At 44.0% G+C, this 19,655-nt stretch overlaps 1 protein-coding gene across 1 annotated transcript in view; it reads left to right on the top strand.

Annotated features, from left to right (window-relative positions):
• cyth3a (cytohesin 3a) overlaps positions 1-16,830 on the top strand; it is a 32,654-nt gene extending 15,824 nt beyond the window's left edge. The window contains exons 6-13 of the mRNA XM_060939746.1: positions 368-448; positions 720-832; positions 1,431-1,579; positions 1,683-1,794; positions 2,328-2,404; positions 12,758-12,829; positions 12,923-13,077; positions 13,731-16,830. Of these exons, the coding sequence (XP_060795729.1) occupies positions 368-448; positions 720-832; positions 1,431-1,579; positions 1,683-1,794; positions 2,328-2,404; positions 12,758-12,829; positions 12,923-13,077; positions 13,731-13,803 (832 nt within the window). The 3' untranslated portion in view covers positions 13,804-16,830. The remainder of the gene's footprint in view (positions 1-367; positions 449-719; positions 833-1,430; positions 1,580-1,682; positions 1,795-2,327; positions 2,405-12,757; positions 12,830-12,922; positions 13,078-13,730) is intronic.
• The last annotated feature ends 2,825 nt before the right edge of the window (positions 16,831-19,655 follow it).

Raw genomic sequence — 19,655 nt, 5'->3', positions numbered from 1 at the left:
TTATTATTTCAGATTTTTCACTCTGAGCTATCTCATGCCTGATACATGAATCCCATAACCTAGAGTAATTGATAGAACAATATCAACAATTCAAAAACTCTTTAATTGTATAAATTTCAAATGGTTTGCAATTAATTGGGATCCAGTTTTTATCGTTTCAACCGCGCATCATTCCCTCGTACAATTGAAAATGTCTTTCATGCACTTTTCTCCCCCATGAGAATTTTGAAAAGTTGGCAAGTATGTGTATGTGTGTAAATTTCCCATATTTCACGTTTGATTGATTCAAACTGTGAATACATTTCAGTAACCCAAAATGGTTCAGGAAAAGGATTATTTTTATTTTATTTTTTTATTTTTTCCTCAGGGATGATTTCAACATCAGCGTCCTGCAGGCCTTTGTGGAACTTCATGAGTTTGCAGACCTCAACCTGGTGCAAGCTTTACGGTGAGCAGCCCGTTTTCTCCAGGTGTACTGAATATTTAACCAATATCATAATGCATGTAATTACATCACATACTATCTTCAAGAGTTAAACCCAATTTTTGTAGGCAGTCAGTATGTGATTGAGAAGGTGTCTTAACGTATACTTTGCCAGAACATATACTATAGAATATATGATTGTTATTTTAGTCACATTTTTCACATTTTCCAGAAAAAAAGCATGCCAAATTTTACGGCTGTCATCAACTGATATTTTATTTACTCGCTCTGTCAGGCAGTTTCTGTGGAGCTTCAGACTCCCAGGTGAGGCTCAGAAGATTGATCGGATGATGGAAGCTTTCGCATCGCGATATTGCCAGTGCAACCCAGGCGTCTTCCAGTCCTCAGGTTAGAAGCTTAATGGTGACAGGATCCTGAAAAGGATTCTTCTTACTGAGCAACTCAGATTTGTTCAAATAATACATATGATCATCAAAGACATTTAAGAACAAAGCCTTCTTACAGTCATCTCACATGTGACATGAATAATGTAGCATTGTATACAAGCACTAGTTACATTCCAGTATCTTTTAAAAGAATGAATTAGAGGAATCACTAAAGAGTGTGGATCCTTTGAGAAACAGCTCTCTGGGATAAACAGTGGTGATGTTGGCTTAGAAACGGTGTGAAGCTCTACAAAATGCAATGTTTTGGCAAGAGAAAAAGGCCAACATGCCAGGAAGAACTATCGTTTATTTAGAAATGTAGTCTGCTCTATGCCAATCCATTAGAAGTTTTTGTCCAAACAGGTTTCTTTAAAATGGGTTCACGATTAATTAAATGAAGTGGAACACAATATATGCTGTCTTATTTCATCAAAGGTTTTGAGTTTGAATGATGTTCAGAACTATGCAGCGGTCAAGGATAGTTCTGTCTTTTCTGAATAATCCTCTGGGCACTGGGTTTGCAATATTTATTAAATATTGAAAATGTCTTTGCTCTGCAGACACATGCTACGTTCTGTCATTCTCCATCATTATGCTCAATACCAGCCTGCATAACCCCAATGTCAGGGACAAGCCCACTGTTGAGAGATTCATCTCTATGAACCGTGGCATCAATGAAGGTGGCGATCTGCCTGAGGAACTGCTCAAGGTGAGCCTCATAGAGTAACAATGATAAGAAATAAGAAAAATATGAATGTGATCTTAATCCACATGTATGCAACTGGCCTTCTTTATGTCTTCTTTTCATGCAGAATTTATACGAAAGCATTAAAAATGAGCCCTTCAAAATCCCTGAAGATGATGGCAATGATCTGACACACACGTTCTTCAATCCAGACAGGGAAGGGTGGCTGCTGAAGCTAGGCAAGTCAACCAATGACGTACAAATATTAAAATGTGCATCGCTATCCCCGTCTAATCATAACTCATAGAAGCTGTTTCGTTGTTACCTCACCCGAGACGGAGTCCATCAGGGGACGAGGTATTGTTTTCGGTGGGGTTTGTTTGTTTGTTTGTTTCTTTGTTTTTTTTGTGTGTGTTAATGATATTATGGGAAAACAGCTGGACCAATCTTCATGAAACTTTCAGGATAGATGGGCATTGGTCTCAAATAGAACCTCCAACATTTTGGGGGTCATAAGGTCAAGGTTTTTGTGGCTACTGCTTCATAGTAATCAATGTATTTCATAATTGGATAATTATGAAATACATGGATTATTACAGTATTAGTTTATAACCACTATTACTACTGCATATCATATTAATAAGTAGTCATTTATCTTCCATGTAAATCCTGTGGGACTATAGTAACTTTACATGTGTTTGTTTTTTTCTTGAAGTAAGTATTATTCAGAGGATGGTATAACTGAGGTGACTGTTGCTTTGTCCTCTCACAGGAGGAAGAGTGAAGACATGGAAAAGAAGATGGTTCATTCTCACTGATAACTGCTTGTATTACTTTGAATATACAACAGTAAGTAAAGCTATAATAATAATAATAATAATAACAGAGTGGAAGAATCGGAGAAAAGGAACATTAAAGAAATATCATTAGTGTAGTCATTCTTGGTTTTCAGATTAACTATCTTTCATATAGTTCTCATATTTCAACTGATTTACAACTCAATAAATGGCTTTGGACAACAGTACATCTCAGACATGGCATTACTTAGTATGTTTTTACAGTTGGGGGATGGGGAATGTTTTAAGTCTAGTAAATTTTATGATTTCAGTGGTTTAGGCCTGGCACCCTTCACAATGGGCATTATTCATTCATTTGAATACAACCCCAAGTCCAAAAAAGTTGGGACACTGTAAAAGAAATAAAAACAGAATGCGATGTTTTGCAAATCATGGAAACCCTATATTTAATTGAAAATAGTACAAAGACAACATATCAAAGGTTGAAACTGAGAAATTGTATTGGTTTTTGAAAAATATTGTGTATACTCATTTTGAATTTGATGTCAGCAACATGTTTCAATAAAGTTGGGACATGGGCAACAAAAGGCTGAAAAAGTTGTGTAAGGCTAAAAAAAAATGAATTAGGTTAACTGGCAACAGGTCAGTAGCATGATTGGGTATAAAAAGAGCATCCCAGAGAAGCGGAGTCTCTCAGAAGTAAAGATAGGGAGGAGTTCACCGCTCTGTGAAAGACTGCATGAGCAAACAGTGCAACAGTTTAAGAATAACGGTCCTCAATGTAAAATTGCAAAGAATTTGGGGATCACATCATGTGTGGTACATAATATTATTAAAAGATTCAAAGAATCTGGAGAAATCTCTGTATGCAAGAGACAAGGCTGGAAACCAACAATGGATGCCTGTGATCTTCAGGCCCTCAGGCGACACTGCATTAAAAGCAGACGCGTGTCTGTGGTGGAAATCACTGTACGGGCTCAGGAATATGACAGAAAACCATTGTCTGTGAAAACAGTTCATTACTGCAACCACAAATGGAAGTTAAAACTAGATATAAACAATATCCAGAAACACCACCGCCTTTTCTGGGCCCGAGCTCTTTTATGATGGACTGAGGCGAAGTGGAAAATTGTTCTGAGGCCTGATGAATCAAAAGTAGAAATTCTTTTTAGAAATCATGGACACCACATCCTCCAGGCTAAAGAGGAAAAGAACCGTCCGGCTTGTTATCAGTGCACAGTTCAAAAGCCAGCATCTGTGATGGTATGAGGGTGCATTAGTGCACATGACATGGGTAGCTTGTACATCTAGGAAGACATCATTAATGCTGAATGATGTACAGTGGCATGCAAAAGTTTGGGCACCCTTGCTGAAAATGTCTGTTACTGTGAATAGTTAAGTGAGCAGAAGATGAACTGATCACCAAAAGGCATAAGGGTAAAGATGTCACATTTCTTTAATATTTTCTACAAGATTACATTTTTATTTCCATCATTTACAGGGGTAAAATACCAAAAAATGAAAAGGATCTGAAGCAAAAGTTTGGGCACCTGGCATGGTCAGTACTTAGTAACACCCCCTTTGGCAAGTATCACAGCTTGTAAACACTTTTTGTAGCCAGCTAATAATCTTTCAGTTCTTACTTGGGGGATTTTCACGCATTCGTCCTTGCAAAAGGCTTCCAGTTCTACAAGTTTCTTGGGCTGTCTTGCATGCACTGCTCTTTTGAGATCTATCCACAGATTTTCAATGATGTCAGGGGACTGTGAGGGCCAGGGCAAAACCTTCAGCTTGTGCCTCTTGAGGTATTCCATTGTAGATTTTGAGGTGTGTTTTGGATCATCGTCTTATTGTAGGACCCATCCTCTTTTTAACTTCAACTTTTTTACAGATGGTGTGATGTTTGTTTCCAGTGTTTGCTGGTATTTATTCGAATCCATGCTTCCCTCGACCAATGAAATGTGCCCTGTGCCACTGGCTGCAACACAACCCCAAAGCATGATCGATCCACACCCATGCTTCAGAGTTGGAGAGGTGTTCTTTTCCTGGAATTTGGCACCCTCGTCTCGTCTCGTCTCGTCTCGTCTTCTTCCGCTTATCCAGGACCGGGTCGTGGAGGCAGCAGTCTAAGCATGGAAGCCCAAACTTCCCTTTCCCCAGACACCTCGGCCAGCTCCTCGGGAAGAACACCGAGGCGTTCCCAGGCCAGCCGAGAGACATAGTCCCTCCAGCGTGTCCTGGGTCTTCCCCGGGGCCTCCTCCCGGGGGGACATGCCTGGAACACCTCCCCAGGGAGGCGTCCAGGAGGCATCCGAAAAAGATGCCCGAGCCACCTCAGCTGGTTCCTCTCGATGTGGAGGAGCAGCGGCTCTACTCCGAGCTCCTCCCGAGTGACTGTGCTTCTCACCCTATCTCTAAGGGAGCGCCCAGCCACCCTGTGAAGGAAACTCATTTCAGCCGCTTGTATCCGCGATCTTGTTCTTTCTGTCATTACCCAAAGCTCATGACCATAGGTGAGAGTCGGAACGTAGATCGACCGGTAAATTGAGAGCTTCGCCTTTTGGCTCAGCTCCTTCTTCACCACGACGGACCGGTAAAGCGACCGCATCACTGCGGAGGCTGCACCGATCCGCCTGTCGATCTCACGCTCCATCCTTCCCTCACTCGTGAACAAGATCCCGAGATACTTAAACTCCTCCACTTGAGGCAGGACTTCTCCACCAACCTGGAGAGGGCAAGCCACCCTTTTCCCGGTTGAGAACCATGGCCTCGGACTTGGAGGTGCTGATTCTCATCCCAGCCGCTTCACACTCGACTGCAAACCGCCCCAGTGCATGCTGAAGGTCCTGGTTTGAAGAAGCCAACAGGACAACATCATCCACAAAAAGCAGAGATGAAATCCTGTGGTTCCCAAACAGGATTCCTTCCGGCCCCTGGCTGCGCCTAGAAATTCTGTCCATAAAAATTATGAACAGAACCGGTGACAAAGGGCAGCCCTGACGGAGTCCAACATGCACTGGGAACAGGTCTGACTTACTGCCGGCAATGCGAACCAGACTCCTGCTCCGTTCGTACAGGGACCGGACAGCCCTTAGCAAAGAGCCCCGAACCCCATACTCCCGAAGCACCCCCCACAGAATACCACGGGGGACACGGTCGAATGCCTTCTCCAGATCCACAAAGCACATGTGGACTGGTTGGGCAAACTCCCATGAACCCTCGAGCACCCTATGAAGGGTATAGAGCTGGTCCAGTGTTCCGCGACCAGGACGAAAACCGCATTGTTCCTCCTGGATCCGAGGTTCGACTATTGGTCGAATTCTCCTCTCCAGTACCCTGGAGTAAACTTTCCCTGGGAGGCTGAGAAGTGTGATTCCCCTATAATTGGAGCACACTCTCCGGTCCCCTTTCTTAAAAAGAGGGACCACCACCCCAGTCTGCCACTCCAGAGGCACTGTCCCCGACCGCCACGCGATGTTGCAGAGGCGTGTCAACCAAGACAGCCCCACAACATCCAGAGACTTGAGATACTCAGGGCGGATCTCATCCACCCCCGGTGCCTTGCCACCGAGGAGCTTGCAAACCACCTCAGTGACTTCGGCTTGGGTAATGGACGAGTCCACGTCTGAGTCATCAGCCTCAGTCTCCTCAGTGGAAGACATGACGGTGGGATTGAGGAGATCCTCGAAGTATTCCTTCCACCGCCCGACAATGTCCCCAGTCGAGGTCAACAGCTCCCCACCCGCACTGTAAACAGTGTTGGCAGAGTACTGCTTCCCCCTCCTGAGGCGCCGGACGGTTTGCCAGAATTTCTTCGAGGCCGACCGATAGTCCTTCTCCATGGCCTCCCCGAACTCCTCCCAGTTCCGAGTTTTTGCCTCCGCAACTGCCCGAGCTGCAGCACGCCTGGCCTGCCGATACCCGTCGGCTGCCTCAGGAGTCCCGGAGGTCAACATGGCCCGATAGGACTCCTTCTTCAGCTTGACGGCATCCCTTACTTCCGGTGTCCACCACCGGGTTCGGGGATTGCCGCCACGACAGGCACCGGAGACCTTGCGGCCACAGCTCCGAACAGCTGCATCCACAATGGAGGTAGAGAACATGGTCCACTCAGACTCAATGTCCCCCGCCTCCCTCGGAAGCTGGGAAAAGCTCTCCCGGAGGTGGGAGTTAAAGACCTCCCCAACAGAGTGCTCGGCCAGACGTTCCCAGCAGACCCTCACCATACGTTTGGGCCTGCCAGGTCTGTCCAGCTTCCTCCTCCGCCAGCGGATCCAACTCACCACCAGGTGGTGATCAGTTGACAACTCAGCCCCTCTCTTCACCCGAGTGTCCAAGACATAGGGTCGGAGATCAGATGACACGACTACAAAGTCGATCATCGACCTCCGACCTAAGGTGTCCTGGTGCCACGTGCACTTATGGACACCCCTATGCTCGAACATGGTGTTCGTTATGGACAAACTGTGACTAGCACAGAAGTCCAATAACAAAACACCACTTGGGTTCAGATCGGGGAGGCCGTTCCTCCCAACCACGCCCCTCCAGATGTCACTGTCATCGCCCACGTGAGCATTGAAGTCCCCCAGTAGCACAATGGAGTCCCCAGTCTGAGCAATTTGGCACCCTTTCTTCTCCAAACATACCTTTGCACATTGTGGCTAAAAAGTTCTATTTTGATTTCATCAGTCCACAGGACTTGTTTCCAAAATGCATCAGGCTTGCTTAGATGTTCATTTGCAAACTTCAGACACTGAATTTTGTGGCTTGGACACAGGAAAGGTTTTTTTCTGATGACTCATGAAGGTCATATTTGTTCAGGTGTCGCTGCATAGTAGAACAGCGCACCACCACTCCAGGGTCTGCTAAATCTTTCTAAAGGTCTTTTGCAGTTAAACAAGGGGTTTTATTTGCCTTTCTAGCAATCCAACGAGCAGTTCTTTCAGAAAGTTTTCTTCATCTTCCAGACCTCACCTTGATCTCCACTATTTCTGTTAACTGCCATTTCTTAATAACATTACAATCTGAGGAAACAGCGACCTGAAAACACTTTGCTATGTTCTTGTAGCCTTCTCCTGCTTTGTGAGCATCAATTATTTTATTATTCAGAATGCGAGGGAGTTGCTTATGCCGCTTTTCCACTACAAACGCGGCTGAGCCGTGCCGTGCCGAGTCGAGCTGAGTCGAGCTGAGCGGGGCTGTTGGAGTTGCATTTCGACTACAACCACACTGAACCATGCTGGCTGGAAGTGGGTGGACACATTGGGTGGAGTTAGCGAAAGTGGGTGGACGTCACGTGATGTCGTTAAGCAGCGCAAACAGTGACATCAGTGACAGTGGCGGAACAAGTCAGAGCCGGGCCGGGGGCGGGGCAAATGACCGGGCCCTTTATTAAAGCTTATCATAACATCATTTTAGGCTACAAAATGTCCGCAACTGCGGTGTTTACCAATTTCAACAGTACCGGGTGCAACTATGTTATTTAGTACATCAGGTCCTTCAAACGAACATGTAACTCAAACAAAAAACATTAGGATACTGTACATGGCTCATAATAAAACATCAATAGCCTATACTGCGCACATTATTTGAAGGGCATACGAATGAGCGCTCAGAGGTTGCAACGGTGACAGGAAGAGTCAGAAATAAAAGGAGGGCGGTGCAAACCTCACTGAATGCACTGTGTTTACCAATTTCAACACTACGGGGTGCAACTATGTTATTTTGTACATTAAGTCCTTCAAACGAACATGTAACTCAGAAACAAAAAAACATTAGGTGACATACTGTACATGGCTCATAATAAAACATCAATAGCCTACTGCGCGCATTATTTGAAGGGCATACGACGAGCCTTGCGCTCCGCGAACTCGTCCACGATGCTCTGTATGTCACTGATTCAGTGATCTTTTCAGCGGTAGTCTCACGACCCGGATAGTAAACAATAAACATGGAGGACATGGAGTCGTTAGTGTTGCTGGTCTTGGTGCTGTGGCTTGTTGTCACCGACAACGCCAACAGATACTGGCAAGAGCGTATAGATGAGGCGAGGCGCATAAGGCTTCAGAAATTCTCGTAATTCGTAATTCTCCTTCTTCCGGGTTTGCGGTGTTTACAGATCCCAGCGCGCTCGCGGGGCGTGTGTGGGCATGTGAGGACACTCCTCCTCACCAATCAGTGCACAGGGGAGTGTCTGCTCACGCCCCCAACCTCACTTGGCACGGCTTGGCTCGCTTCAGCCCCACTCCAAAACGGTGCGAGTTTTAGGGGCTAAGCAGGGCTGAAGCGAGCTGAGTCGTGCTGTTTTTTGGTAGTCGAAACGCGAGCCGTGTCGGGCTGAAGTGAGCTGAAGCGAGCTGAAGTGAGCTGAAAAAGGGTAGTGGAAAAGGGCCATTAGACTACTTTCAGACTGCACCCTGAAACGACCCATATCCAATTTTTTTTGCCCATATGCGACCTGTATCCGATTTGTTATTGACAATCTGAACGACACAGATCCGATTTTTTCACATGCGACCCAGGCCGCTTGGATATGTGGTCCTAAATCCGATGCATATCCGATATTTTCACATGCGACTGCAGTCTGACCAGACAGGTCGCATTCATGTGACCTACACGTCATCAACAAGAGACAAATGTCACTATTCTGCGTTGGCTAATCCCGCCTCTTTGGTGGAAAACAACAACATTTATACAGTTTTCAGAATTTAAATAGACTTTTATAGAATTGATCAAGCTAATGGTGGATTTGGTAGGGACCTGGATGTTGATCTGTTAGCCTGATTAAATAAAACAGTTTCTATAACTGATTTATAACTTAAACCATCCTGTATTACAAGATTATAAGATTGTTCTGGAAATTTCCAGTAATTTGACACCTTCGGTCTCATTAGTCTGCTGCCCACATTAATCAGATTATTGTGTGAGTTCCGCCGCCGCCACAAAAACCACATCGCCAGGTCTCGCCTCATCTCCATAGCAAACTGCACTGGTGTTTATGCACCTTGAGCCAGCGCTGAGAGAAGTTGCAGAATTCAGCTGGCTATAAACAATCTAAATAAATATTTATAAAAATGTAGAAAAAGTTTATTAATATGACGAAATAAATATGTGCAAATTATTAAGCCTGAATTAAGTTTGGTAATACAGCGGCCGTATCCCAAATGACTGCCTACTGAAGCTCGAGTGCACTATAGAGTTTAAAAATCCATTACTTCCTAGTAACGTAGTGCACTTATATAGAAATTAGAGAGACATTTAGGAGTCAACCCTCGTTACCAGGCTACACGTTTTCATTTCAGTTCAGAAACAAAAACACACACGAGACCTCACACTTTAACACTAACCAGATAATTAAACAAACAAACAAAAAAGAAATCATTAAACATGAAGAGTGCGCTTTTTTTTGTTTATGTATTACGTAGATGTGCTTATTATGTGTCAATTTGCGCATGCGGGACACTTCTGGGTCGTTTTCCGTTCATATTGGAGATCGCATACAAGTCTCATATAATTGGTAATGTGAACGGCCTAACAAAAAAATCGGATTTCACAACAAATCGGATATGGGTCGTTTCAGGTTGCAGTCTGAACGTAGTGTTAGAGGAGCCCATGGCTGTTGATTTTAGGGACAAATTTGAGGAGTCAGAGAATTTATACAGCTTTGAAATCTGCATCATCTGACCTTTCCTAATGAAGAATTTGAACAAGCCACAGCTCAATAAGCTAATTAAGGTTTGGAACCTTGGTAAAAGTTACCTGAGAACTCAAATGTATTGGGGTGCCCAAACTTTCGCATGGTGTTCCTTTTCTTTTTTCACTCTCCAATTGTACAAAACAAAAATAATACACAAATCTCACATAAAATGCTGAAAAGAAATGTCTCGTCTTTACCTTTATGCCTTTTGGTGATCAGTTCATCTTCTGCTCACTTAACTATTCACAGTAACAGACATTTTCAGCAAGGGTGCCCAAACTTTTGCATGCCACTGTATACACATTTCAGCGCAATATGCTGCCATTCAGACAAAATCTTTTTCAGGGAAGGCCTTCTTTCTTTCAGTAAGATAATGACAAGTAAAAGAGTCCAGGAGTAAAAGAGTCCAGGTGCTAAACTGGCCTGCCTGCAGTCCAGATCTGTCTCCCATTTAAAACATTTGGTGCATTATGAAGCACAAAATATGACAAAGGAAACCCCGAACTGTTGAGCAACTGAAATTGTATATCAGGCAAGAATGGGACAATATTTCTTTTCAAAACTACAGCAACTGGTCTCCTCGGCTCCCAGACGTTTACAGAGTGGTATTAAATGATATTTAAGAAGCCAAGAAGAACACTGCAAAAACTAGCCATCCTAATATAAGGAAAAACATAATACATTTGAGAACATTTAGACTGTAATCAAGTGAAATAATCTGCCAGTGTAGTAAGATAATTACACTTGGTAAGACATTTTAGAATAAGTTGGTTGCAATCTAGAACTAGGTTTAATAATCTCAAAATTGGTGTCTTGTTTTCTTCTAATAAGAAATGCTAGATCATTTCAACTATTTTCAAGATATTTTCACTTGCTAAGATATCATTTTTTGCAGTGAAGTCAAGAAGCCTTTATTTGTCACACATACACTCAAGCACAGACTTAAGCACACAGTGAAATTTAACCTCTGCATTTAACCCATCTGAAGCAGTGAACACACGAACACACAAGTGAGCAATGAGCGCACACACACATACCCAGAGCAGTGGGCAGCTATGTTACAGCGCCCGGGGAGCAGTTGCAGGTTAGGTGCCTTGCTCAAGGGCACTTCAGCCCAACCCCAGGGCATGGCTGCCCCATGTTAACCTTAACCGCATGTCTTTGGACTGTGGGGGAAACCGGAGCACCCAGAGGAAACCCACACAGACACGAGGAGAGCATGCAAACGTCAGCTGTTGGGCACAAACCCAGAACCTTCTTGCTGTGAGGCAATAGTGCTAACCACTACACCACCGTGCCACCCAAAAAGTAGAGGTGATGCAACACAGTGGTAAACATGCCCCCATTCCGGCTTTTTTGAAACATGTTGCTGACATCAAATTCAAAATGAGCATATATTAAAAAAAAAAAAAACAATAAAATTTCTCAATTTAACATTTGATATGTTGTCTTTGTACTATTGTCAATGAAATACAGGGCTTCCATGATTTGCAAATTATTGCATTCTGTTTTTATTCACAGTTTACACAGCGTCCCAACTTTTTTGTAATTGGGGTTGTAAATTCATTTCAAGTCAAAATGATAAAGATCTACATTTTTATACAAACATTTTATTTATTGTTTTTGAAATTGTGCTAAGTGAATTTACGATTTGAATTTATCCTGATTTACTTGCTGATCTAATTATGCAGAACCTTAAATGACTTGTGTATGAAATGTGCTGTACAAATGAACTTTCCTTGACTTGGTGCCCTTCACAGCTAATCTAGCACAGCTCTACTACATATGAGAATGCACAATAAAACAAGTTTAAAGCCTACTAACACTGATGAGATGAACTGGCAATCCTAAAGCAATCACCCCCCTGCTGTGTGTTCATCAGTGACAGGAAATTTTCTTCCAGTGTTGTGAGCCAGATTTAGCTCCCAAGCAAACAATAGTAGCTTATGGTGCGTTCATGTGCTATGGGAATTATGGTAAATACCAAACGCCGACATGGAAAGCACACATGAACGCCCCCTCTTGTGGTATTTTCCACTGGGCAACTCGTAGAAAATTTTGATACACAAGTTGCCGAGATGAAATGAACTTTAACCTTTTCAACATGGCGGCGAGCGGTACAAGACTAGCTTATGAACCAAGAAAGAAGTGGTTTTCACCTACGGAAAGCTGACTCTCACCTTTTAAACAAGTCATGTTATGTATATTATATTATTATAATATGTATATTATAGCCTAATACAAAATATTCTGTGGCTGTCCAAAGAACGCCAACAATGATCTAGATACTGGCTACTCTCACTGTGGCTACAGCCAAATTTCCAAAAACTGCGTGGCATTCAATGTGTTAAGAAAATCTCTACTTGTCATGATGAGGAAATATTCAGCATTATTTACCTTTTGACTTTTGATAACTCATATTCCTGCTGCAGCTGATGAACAAGGCAATCTATAATTGTTTTAGCCAAATAACAGGCCTGATTCTGAATCTGGTCCACCATCTTTAATTTGTCAACAACAACAAAAGCATGTGAACACAACACACTGGTAAATACCACTTCCCAACTGGAAAATATCATCTTCCCATAGCACATGAACGCAGCATTAATGCACAGTCAGTTTTTTTCACTGTCTTCATCTCTCTCTCTCTCTCTCTCTCTCATAAAGATGTTACAGTCTAAAGCCTTAAACTTGTTTATATATTTCTAGGACAAAGAGCCTCGAGGGATCATTCCCCTGGAGAACCTTAGTATAAGAGATGTGGACGAGCCAAGAAAACCAGTAAGCATGGCTATTAATGAAACTGTTATGAAGGAAAAATTATTTCGAAATGACATTTGTAAAATGCAATGCTGTGATTCTGTCACCTTTTAGAACTGCTTTGAGCTCTACAACCCAAGTCATAAAGGTCAGGTGATCAAGGCATGTAAAACAGAGGCGGACGGCAGGGTTGTAGAGGGGAACCACGTGGTGTACAGAATATCAGCCCCTACTCCTGAGGAGAAAGAGGAATGGATCAAATCCATCAGGTAGAGCTCATGACAGCCTCTAACAAGTCAGATTTTCTTCTAACTTTATACTTTCTCATCCCAGTAATGATAACACTAGAGGAAGACCGAAGTTCAGTGCCAGAGGTACTGTTGTACACAATCACTAACCCACACTGAGGAACTGATAAGAGAAATGGCGCATAACAGACCAAAGCTCTGTGATAGTGGATTTTTCCGGTTATTGCAGAGAGTTGAGCTCAAAGCTACGCAGGTTTTCTCAGTTCTGTCACACTTTTCCCGTGGGAACTAAAATGCATCCTTTGTCACAAAGTATTCCTGGCAAAAGGGTTTGAATAACAGCTGTCCTGTAGCAACAGTGGACAAAACAGAAAATGCACATTACAGTTTGATCAATGCAGAGAATCCGAATCTGCCTGTGATTAAGATCCCATGCCTCAGTTATTGTCGTCTGTGTGACTATGTCCAGACTGTTTGTGCAGTAAACGCTGTATCAGCATATCCTGTGGAATCGTTTGGAACCCTGGGCCATGTTCCCTCTTTAACCCTTCACTACCAATAATGAGAAAGTGCACTGAACTAGGCTGCACTGAACTAAGCACTGCACTGTATTTTCTAAGCCGTAAAACCAAGATATTTTTTTTATATTCGTTAATCTCGCTTATGGTTTTCAGAGCCAGCATCAGCAGGGACCCTTTCTACGAGATGCTGGCAAGCAGAAAGCGGCGTGTCGCCACAAAGAAGTGACAGCAGGATGAGCCAGAAAGCTGATCTCTAATAGAGACTCTATTGTCAGCTCATCTACAGGGGCGCGTATGAAATCACTCTGGAACCTGAAGGAGGTTCACTACAAGACACAGAGACCTCCACTCTGAGCTTCAAAGACTCTCAGCAGTTAAACACTTCATGGCTGGTGCATACTTTAATCTGGTAATCTGTAGAAAAGCTACACTATTCGTCATTTATTGGTGAAAAAAATGGACATTTGCTTGTGGTGTGACTCTCAAACATACAGTACCAGTTACAAGTTTGGACACACCTTCTAATTAAATGCTTTTTCGTTATTTTTATCATTTAAAAGACACTTCATGTCTTAAAGTAATGATAGACTGTTGTTTCTCTACTTAATTGAGCGGTTTCTTAATATAATATAGATTAGTAGAGTTGTTATTTACTCTTTGATCCCAAACGTATTAAGAAGGCAAGAAATTGCGCTGATTAACTTTTGACGAGACACACCTGTTAATTGAAACGCATTCCACGTGACTACCTCATGAAGCTGGTTAAGATAAAGCGTCATCAAGATAAATGGATGCCACTTTGAAGAATCTAAAATAATATATAAATATATTTGGGCACGGGTGGCACGGTGGTGTAGTGGTTAGCACTGCCGCCTCACAGCAAGAAGGTCCTGGGTTCTAGCCCAGCGGCCAACGAGGGCCTTTTTGTGTGGAGTTTGCATGTTCTCCCCGTTTCCTCTGGGTGCTCCGGTTTCCCCAACAGTCCAAAGGCATGCAGGTTAGGCTAATTGGTGGCTCTAAATTGACCATAGGTGTGAGTGTGAATGGTTGTCTGTGTCTATGTGTCAGCCCTGCAATGACCTGGCGACTTGTCCAGGGTGTACCCTGCCTCTCGCCCATAGTCAGCTGGGATAGGCTCCAGCTTGCCTGCGACCCTGTAGAATAGGATAAGCAGCTACAGATAATGGATGGATGGATATTTGGGCACTGCCTAAAAGTGGAGCTCCCAATGAGTGAATGAGCAAAATATTTTCAAGGGCACAAAATCAACCTGAATAGTATAATAATATAGCATGTGAACCAATGAATTATATAGTGTAGTGTATTTTGTGTCAATAAATTGCTGCATTGTCTTGTGACCGTGATACCAATAATGAAAGGCACATCGCAGTTATGAATACATATTTGTTCCTTTCTTTGACACCGCATGCCATGCACCAGCAATAACACCACAACATTTATTATGGTGTGACTCTGCTGGGTGCCTGTTGGACAGCAGTGAATCACTTTTTTCACTTTTGTCAATTATCCAACTGTCACGTCCGTGCTCCTCAGATGGCACCTCGTGCACAAGCTTATTCGGACTAATTGCCAGTACCTGTTCCTGATCAGAGCCCTATCACAGCTCGCACTTATAAGGACTCTCAGTAACACACAGACTTTGTGAAGTGTACATTCTGTACCCTGCCTCTGACTTTACGCAGCTTTGTATTTTGTATTTCCTGGCTTTGAATTGCATTTGTGTTCTTGGATTTTATTCCTTTGTCTTTCCCGTGGATATCCTGTCTGTGCCTTGCTTGACCATTGCCTGTTTTTCAACTCTGTCTCTGTCTGATGTCTCTGGATCTGTTTGTTAGTGTGTTTATTAATCAACTCTTTCTGCACTTACATCCATCTATTGCCCAAATCCATGCCACCAACAGTTTAGTGGACTAATAAAATTGTTTTAACTAGTTTTATATGAAACTGTCAAGAATATTTTCTGTAAAATTTGTTAGTAAATAATCCCACTTTATTTTTTAAAAAACAAATTAAAAATAAGCACTAGATAAAAACACATCCAGTGTATCTTTATTTCCATCTCTCTCATGGAAATACAGATACAAATTTCGTTGGCCAGTGGTCAAGTGTTTGAGATACGTTGCCTTGCACTTATGATCAAGTTTCCTGTGATAGTACACATTCATATGTATGGATGTTGTAAGGTCAAGCCATTAAAAATCTAGTGGCTACATTCTCTGAATTATGGAGTTCCACTTTGCGCATGGGGACCTCCACTATGAAACGTTTTTAATATGTGTTATAAAAATGTTAACTTTTTTTGTTTACCACATAATTCCATGTATGTTCCATATGTTATTTCATAGTTTTGATGTTTTCAGTATTGTTCTACAATGTAGAAAATAGTCAAAGTACAGAAAAAACATATGAATCAGTGTGTCCAAACTTTTGACTGGTACTGTACATTTAAGGAAGGCTGTGATTGTAACATATTCCCTCTACTAAACTCTTGAGACTCAGCAGGAGAATGAAACACACTGACATTGCTGAGGAGAGTCGGTGCTACACTGCCCTCTATGGATCAACTGTAGTAATTACCACACATGCTTACTAATACCTTCTGTTGTAAAATTGGACTCTCACATTATCATTACCTTATGGACATCTATTTACCTCAGAACAGAGATGCTGATTGCAATGCAAACAGGTCAAAATAAATGTGGGGCCCAAAATTTTCTGCAGTTTGCTCAAAACAGGGAAGCTTTTAGTAAACAAAATTATTCTATTATTTAAAATTATTTGATGATCACAGATATCTTGTGATCAAAATCAGCAGGACTGAGTGTAGAGTTTTGCATACTATGTTGTTTTTAAACACAGACTTTGGTTAAAGGATTTTATTATAATAAACTATTTATGTTCTCCTCATTGTCCCTATTGTCTAACTCTGGCTTTCCCACTAAATCACAGGCCAGATTCCCTGCAGCCTAACTGATATAAACAAAGTGTATAATGATGTAATTGTGTTGCTCTTGCTATGAAGACTAGGAGCTGCAGCAAAGGTATGCTGGTCCAACTGGAAAAAAATAGGACAAGGGTTATGAGTATTTTTGTAATCTTAAACTAGTATTAATTGGTGAAGGTTTGGGTGGTGACAGGAAGCAACGCTTGCAAAAAAAAAAAAGTGAATGTCTACTGTGAAAACCAAAATTCATTAAGTGATGATAAATAAAATGCAAATTTTAAGAATAAACTTACAAAAATGGTATTGTTGTAACTGTTGCACAGCAAAGACGGACAAATCTTTTTGTTGTTATTTTTATCCAAAAGGTGAGAATAGACCTCACCACAAAGCCACTCAACCGATCATCACATACATGTCCATTCATCCCAACGTAAATCTGCAAACATACTGAGAAAATATTACAATTGTAGACATTAAGGCCTATTCCCTCTTAATTAATATTGAATGTACAATGTAGAATTTTTCAACATGCTACAGTAAAATGTAGGATTTGAACATAACGATCTTCACTTATTTTTGTCAAAAAGGGGAAATATTTTAGAACATGGACTACATTATGTCATATGGGTTTTTTTTCTAGAAGAATTGTTTATACTGAATTCCTGATACAGGATTGTAAACAAATAACTAATAATACAGTTTAACATATATTCACAGTATTTTTAACATGAAAATAAAGATTAAAAACCTACACACAAAATAATCCACAGACATACATGATATAATGCAATGTACATTTTTTCTATGTGAAGAAAATTGGAAAAGACGATATAATGCCATTAGGTGGATCATGGAGATTGACAGTCTCAAGTTTAAAAGAAATTACAAAAATGGGGAAAGTAGGCTGTGGCAGCGGGGGCGTGGTCAAGCGCCGGCCTGTGACAGGAGGGCGGAGTCAGGGAAGGTAAGTGGCAGAATCACTACACCTTTCGTTAATTAATGTTCGTGTGTCTTCCCAGTGACCGCGCCCTATTTAAGGAGTGAGAGCGAGAGCAGAGGGGGCTCTCTCCACACCTAGACAGCTGATGTGTGTGCGTGTGTCTGAGTGAGAGAACAGAGATATGCTGAAAAGCTGAATAAAGCGAGTTTTGTGAACTCAGTTCTGTCCTGCCGTCCTTCTGTGCTCCACCCACTTACACGAACTGTCACAGTGGTACTGAAACCCGGGATGAGCACAGAAGAGAACAGCTCCATGGAGTCCTCCACCTTCGCCGACCTGATCCACGCCCGCACCACGGCCCAACAGGGCCAGCACCAGGCGCTGCTCGCCCTCCGAAAGGAGCAAGAACAACGGTTCGAGACCCTGGTGCTGGCACAACAGGAAGATCGTTGGGCATTCCGGCACCTCCTCGCGTCGGCGGGGTCCACCATCTCCACCGCCATGGGCCCTTCCCCCCTCACCCTCACGAAGATGGGCCCGCAGGACGACCCCGAGGCATTCCTCACGCTCTTTGAGCAGGTAGCAGAGACCTCGGGGTGGCCGGTGGAACACCGCGCGGCGCGCCTCCTCCCCCTGCTAACGGGAGAGGCGCAGCTGGCCGCGCTACAGCTCCCCGCCGACCGCCGGCTGGCCTACGTGGACCTTTGCCGGGCCGTCCTCCAGCGGGTGGGATGCACCCCGGGGCAACAGCGTCAGCGTTTCCGTGCCCTGCGCTTGGAGGAAGTCGGCCGGCCGTTCGCGTTTGGCCAGCAACTCCGGGGCGCCTGCTGGCAGTGGTTGAGGGCCAACAGCTGCGACACCGAGGGACTCATCGACCAGGTGATACTGGAGCAGTTCGTCGCGCGTTTACCAGCAGGAACCGCAGAGTGGGTCCAGTGCCACCGCCCGGCGTCACTGGATCAGGCAATCGAGCTGGCGGAGGACCATCTGGCAGCTGTCCCGATGGCAGGACAGCAGACGACCTCTTCTCTTCTCTCCTCTCTCTCTCCCCTCCTCCTGTGTCTCCTCCTCGCCCTATTCCCCCACCGCGGAGGCGGGGGCCGGCGCCACCTCAGCCGGCCCGCCGCACCCGCGGTGCCCTCCCGTGTTTCCCTTCTGTGTCCACCTCTCTCCCCCCTCAGGTGAGTGAGCCTCAGAGCACTAGTGCAGAGAGGAAGCCCGGGCCGGTTTGCTGGCGCGGCGGGGAGCCGGGCCACCTCCAACAGCAGTGCTCGGTAATGGAGGTGGGTGTGGTGGTTCGGATCCCCGACACGCCGGGAGCCGCCCTCGATCGGGCAGGAGCGTATCGCATACCAGTGAGTATCCAAGGAGATACATATCAGGCGTTGGTGGATTCTGGCTGTAATCAGACCTCAATCCACCAAAGCCTGGTGCAGGACGAGGCATTGGGGGGAGCACAATTGGTGAAGGTGTTGTGTGTGCACGGGGATGTTCACAACTACCCTTTAGTGTCGGTCCACATTTTTTTCGAGGGGAAAAATTTATAGTGAAGGCGGCGGTTAATCCTCACCTTACCCACTCTCTAATTTTGGGGACTGATTGGCCGGGATTTCGGGATTTAATGACACATTTAGTGAAGAGTGGGTCCTGTCCTTTAGCAGGGGGAGGTCCCGGTGTCGCATTGGCGGGAGCAGCTGTCACAGAGCCGTCTACGTCATCTCCATGTCAGAGGCAGGAGCCGCCGGCTCCTCCTCCCTGTCTCGGGGAATCCCTCGCGGATTTCTTGTTAGAGCAGTCGCGAGACGAGACTCTGCGGCATGCGTTTGACCAAGTGAGAGTAATCGATGGTCAAACACTCCCGCCGAACGCCACCCCATCCTTCCCCTACTTCGCGATTATGAAGGATAGATTATACTGAGTGACGCAGGAGACTCAAACTAAAGAGCGAGTCACGCAGCTTTTAATTCCGAAGAGCCGCCGGGAATTGGTATTCCAGGCGGCTCACTTTAATCCCATGGCTGGACACTTAGGGCAGAATAAAACACTAGCCCGAATAATGGCCCGGTTCTATTGGCCAGGGATTCGCGGCGATGTCCGTAGGTGGTGTACGGCATGCCGCGAATGCCAGTTAGTAAATCCAGCGGCCATTCCAAAAGCGCCTTTGCGCCCTCTA

Source organism: Neoarius graeffei, chromosome 14, assembly GCF_027579695.1.
Source record: "Neoarius graeffei isolate fNeoGra1 chromosome 14, fNeoGra1.pri, whole genome shotgun sequence".
NCBI classification, from domain to species: domain Eukaryota; kingdom Metazoa; phylum Chordata; class Actinopteri; order Siluriformes; family Ariidae; genus Neoarius; species Neoarius graeffei.
Note: the sequence above shows the minus strand (reverse complement) of the source record. Positions and strands in the feature narration are given on the sequence as shown.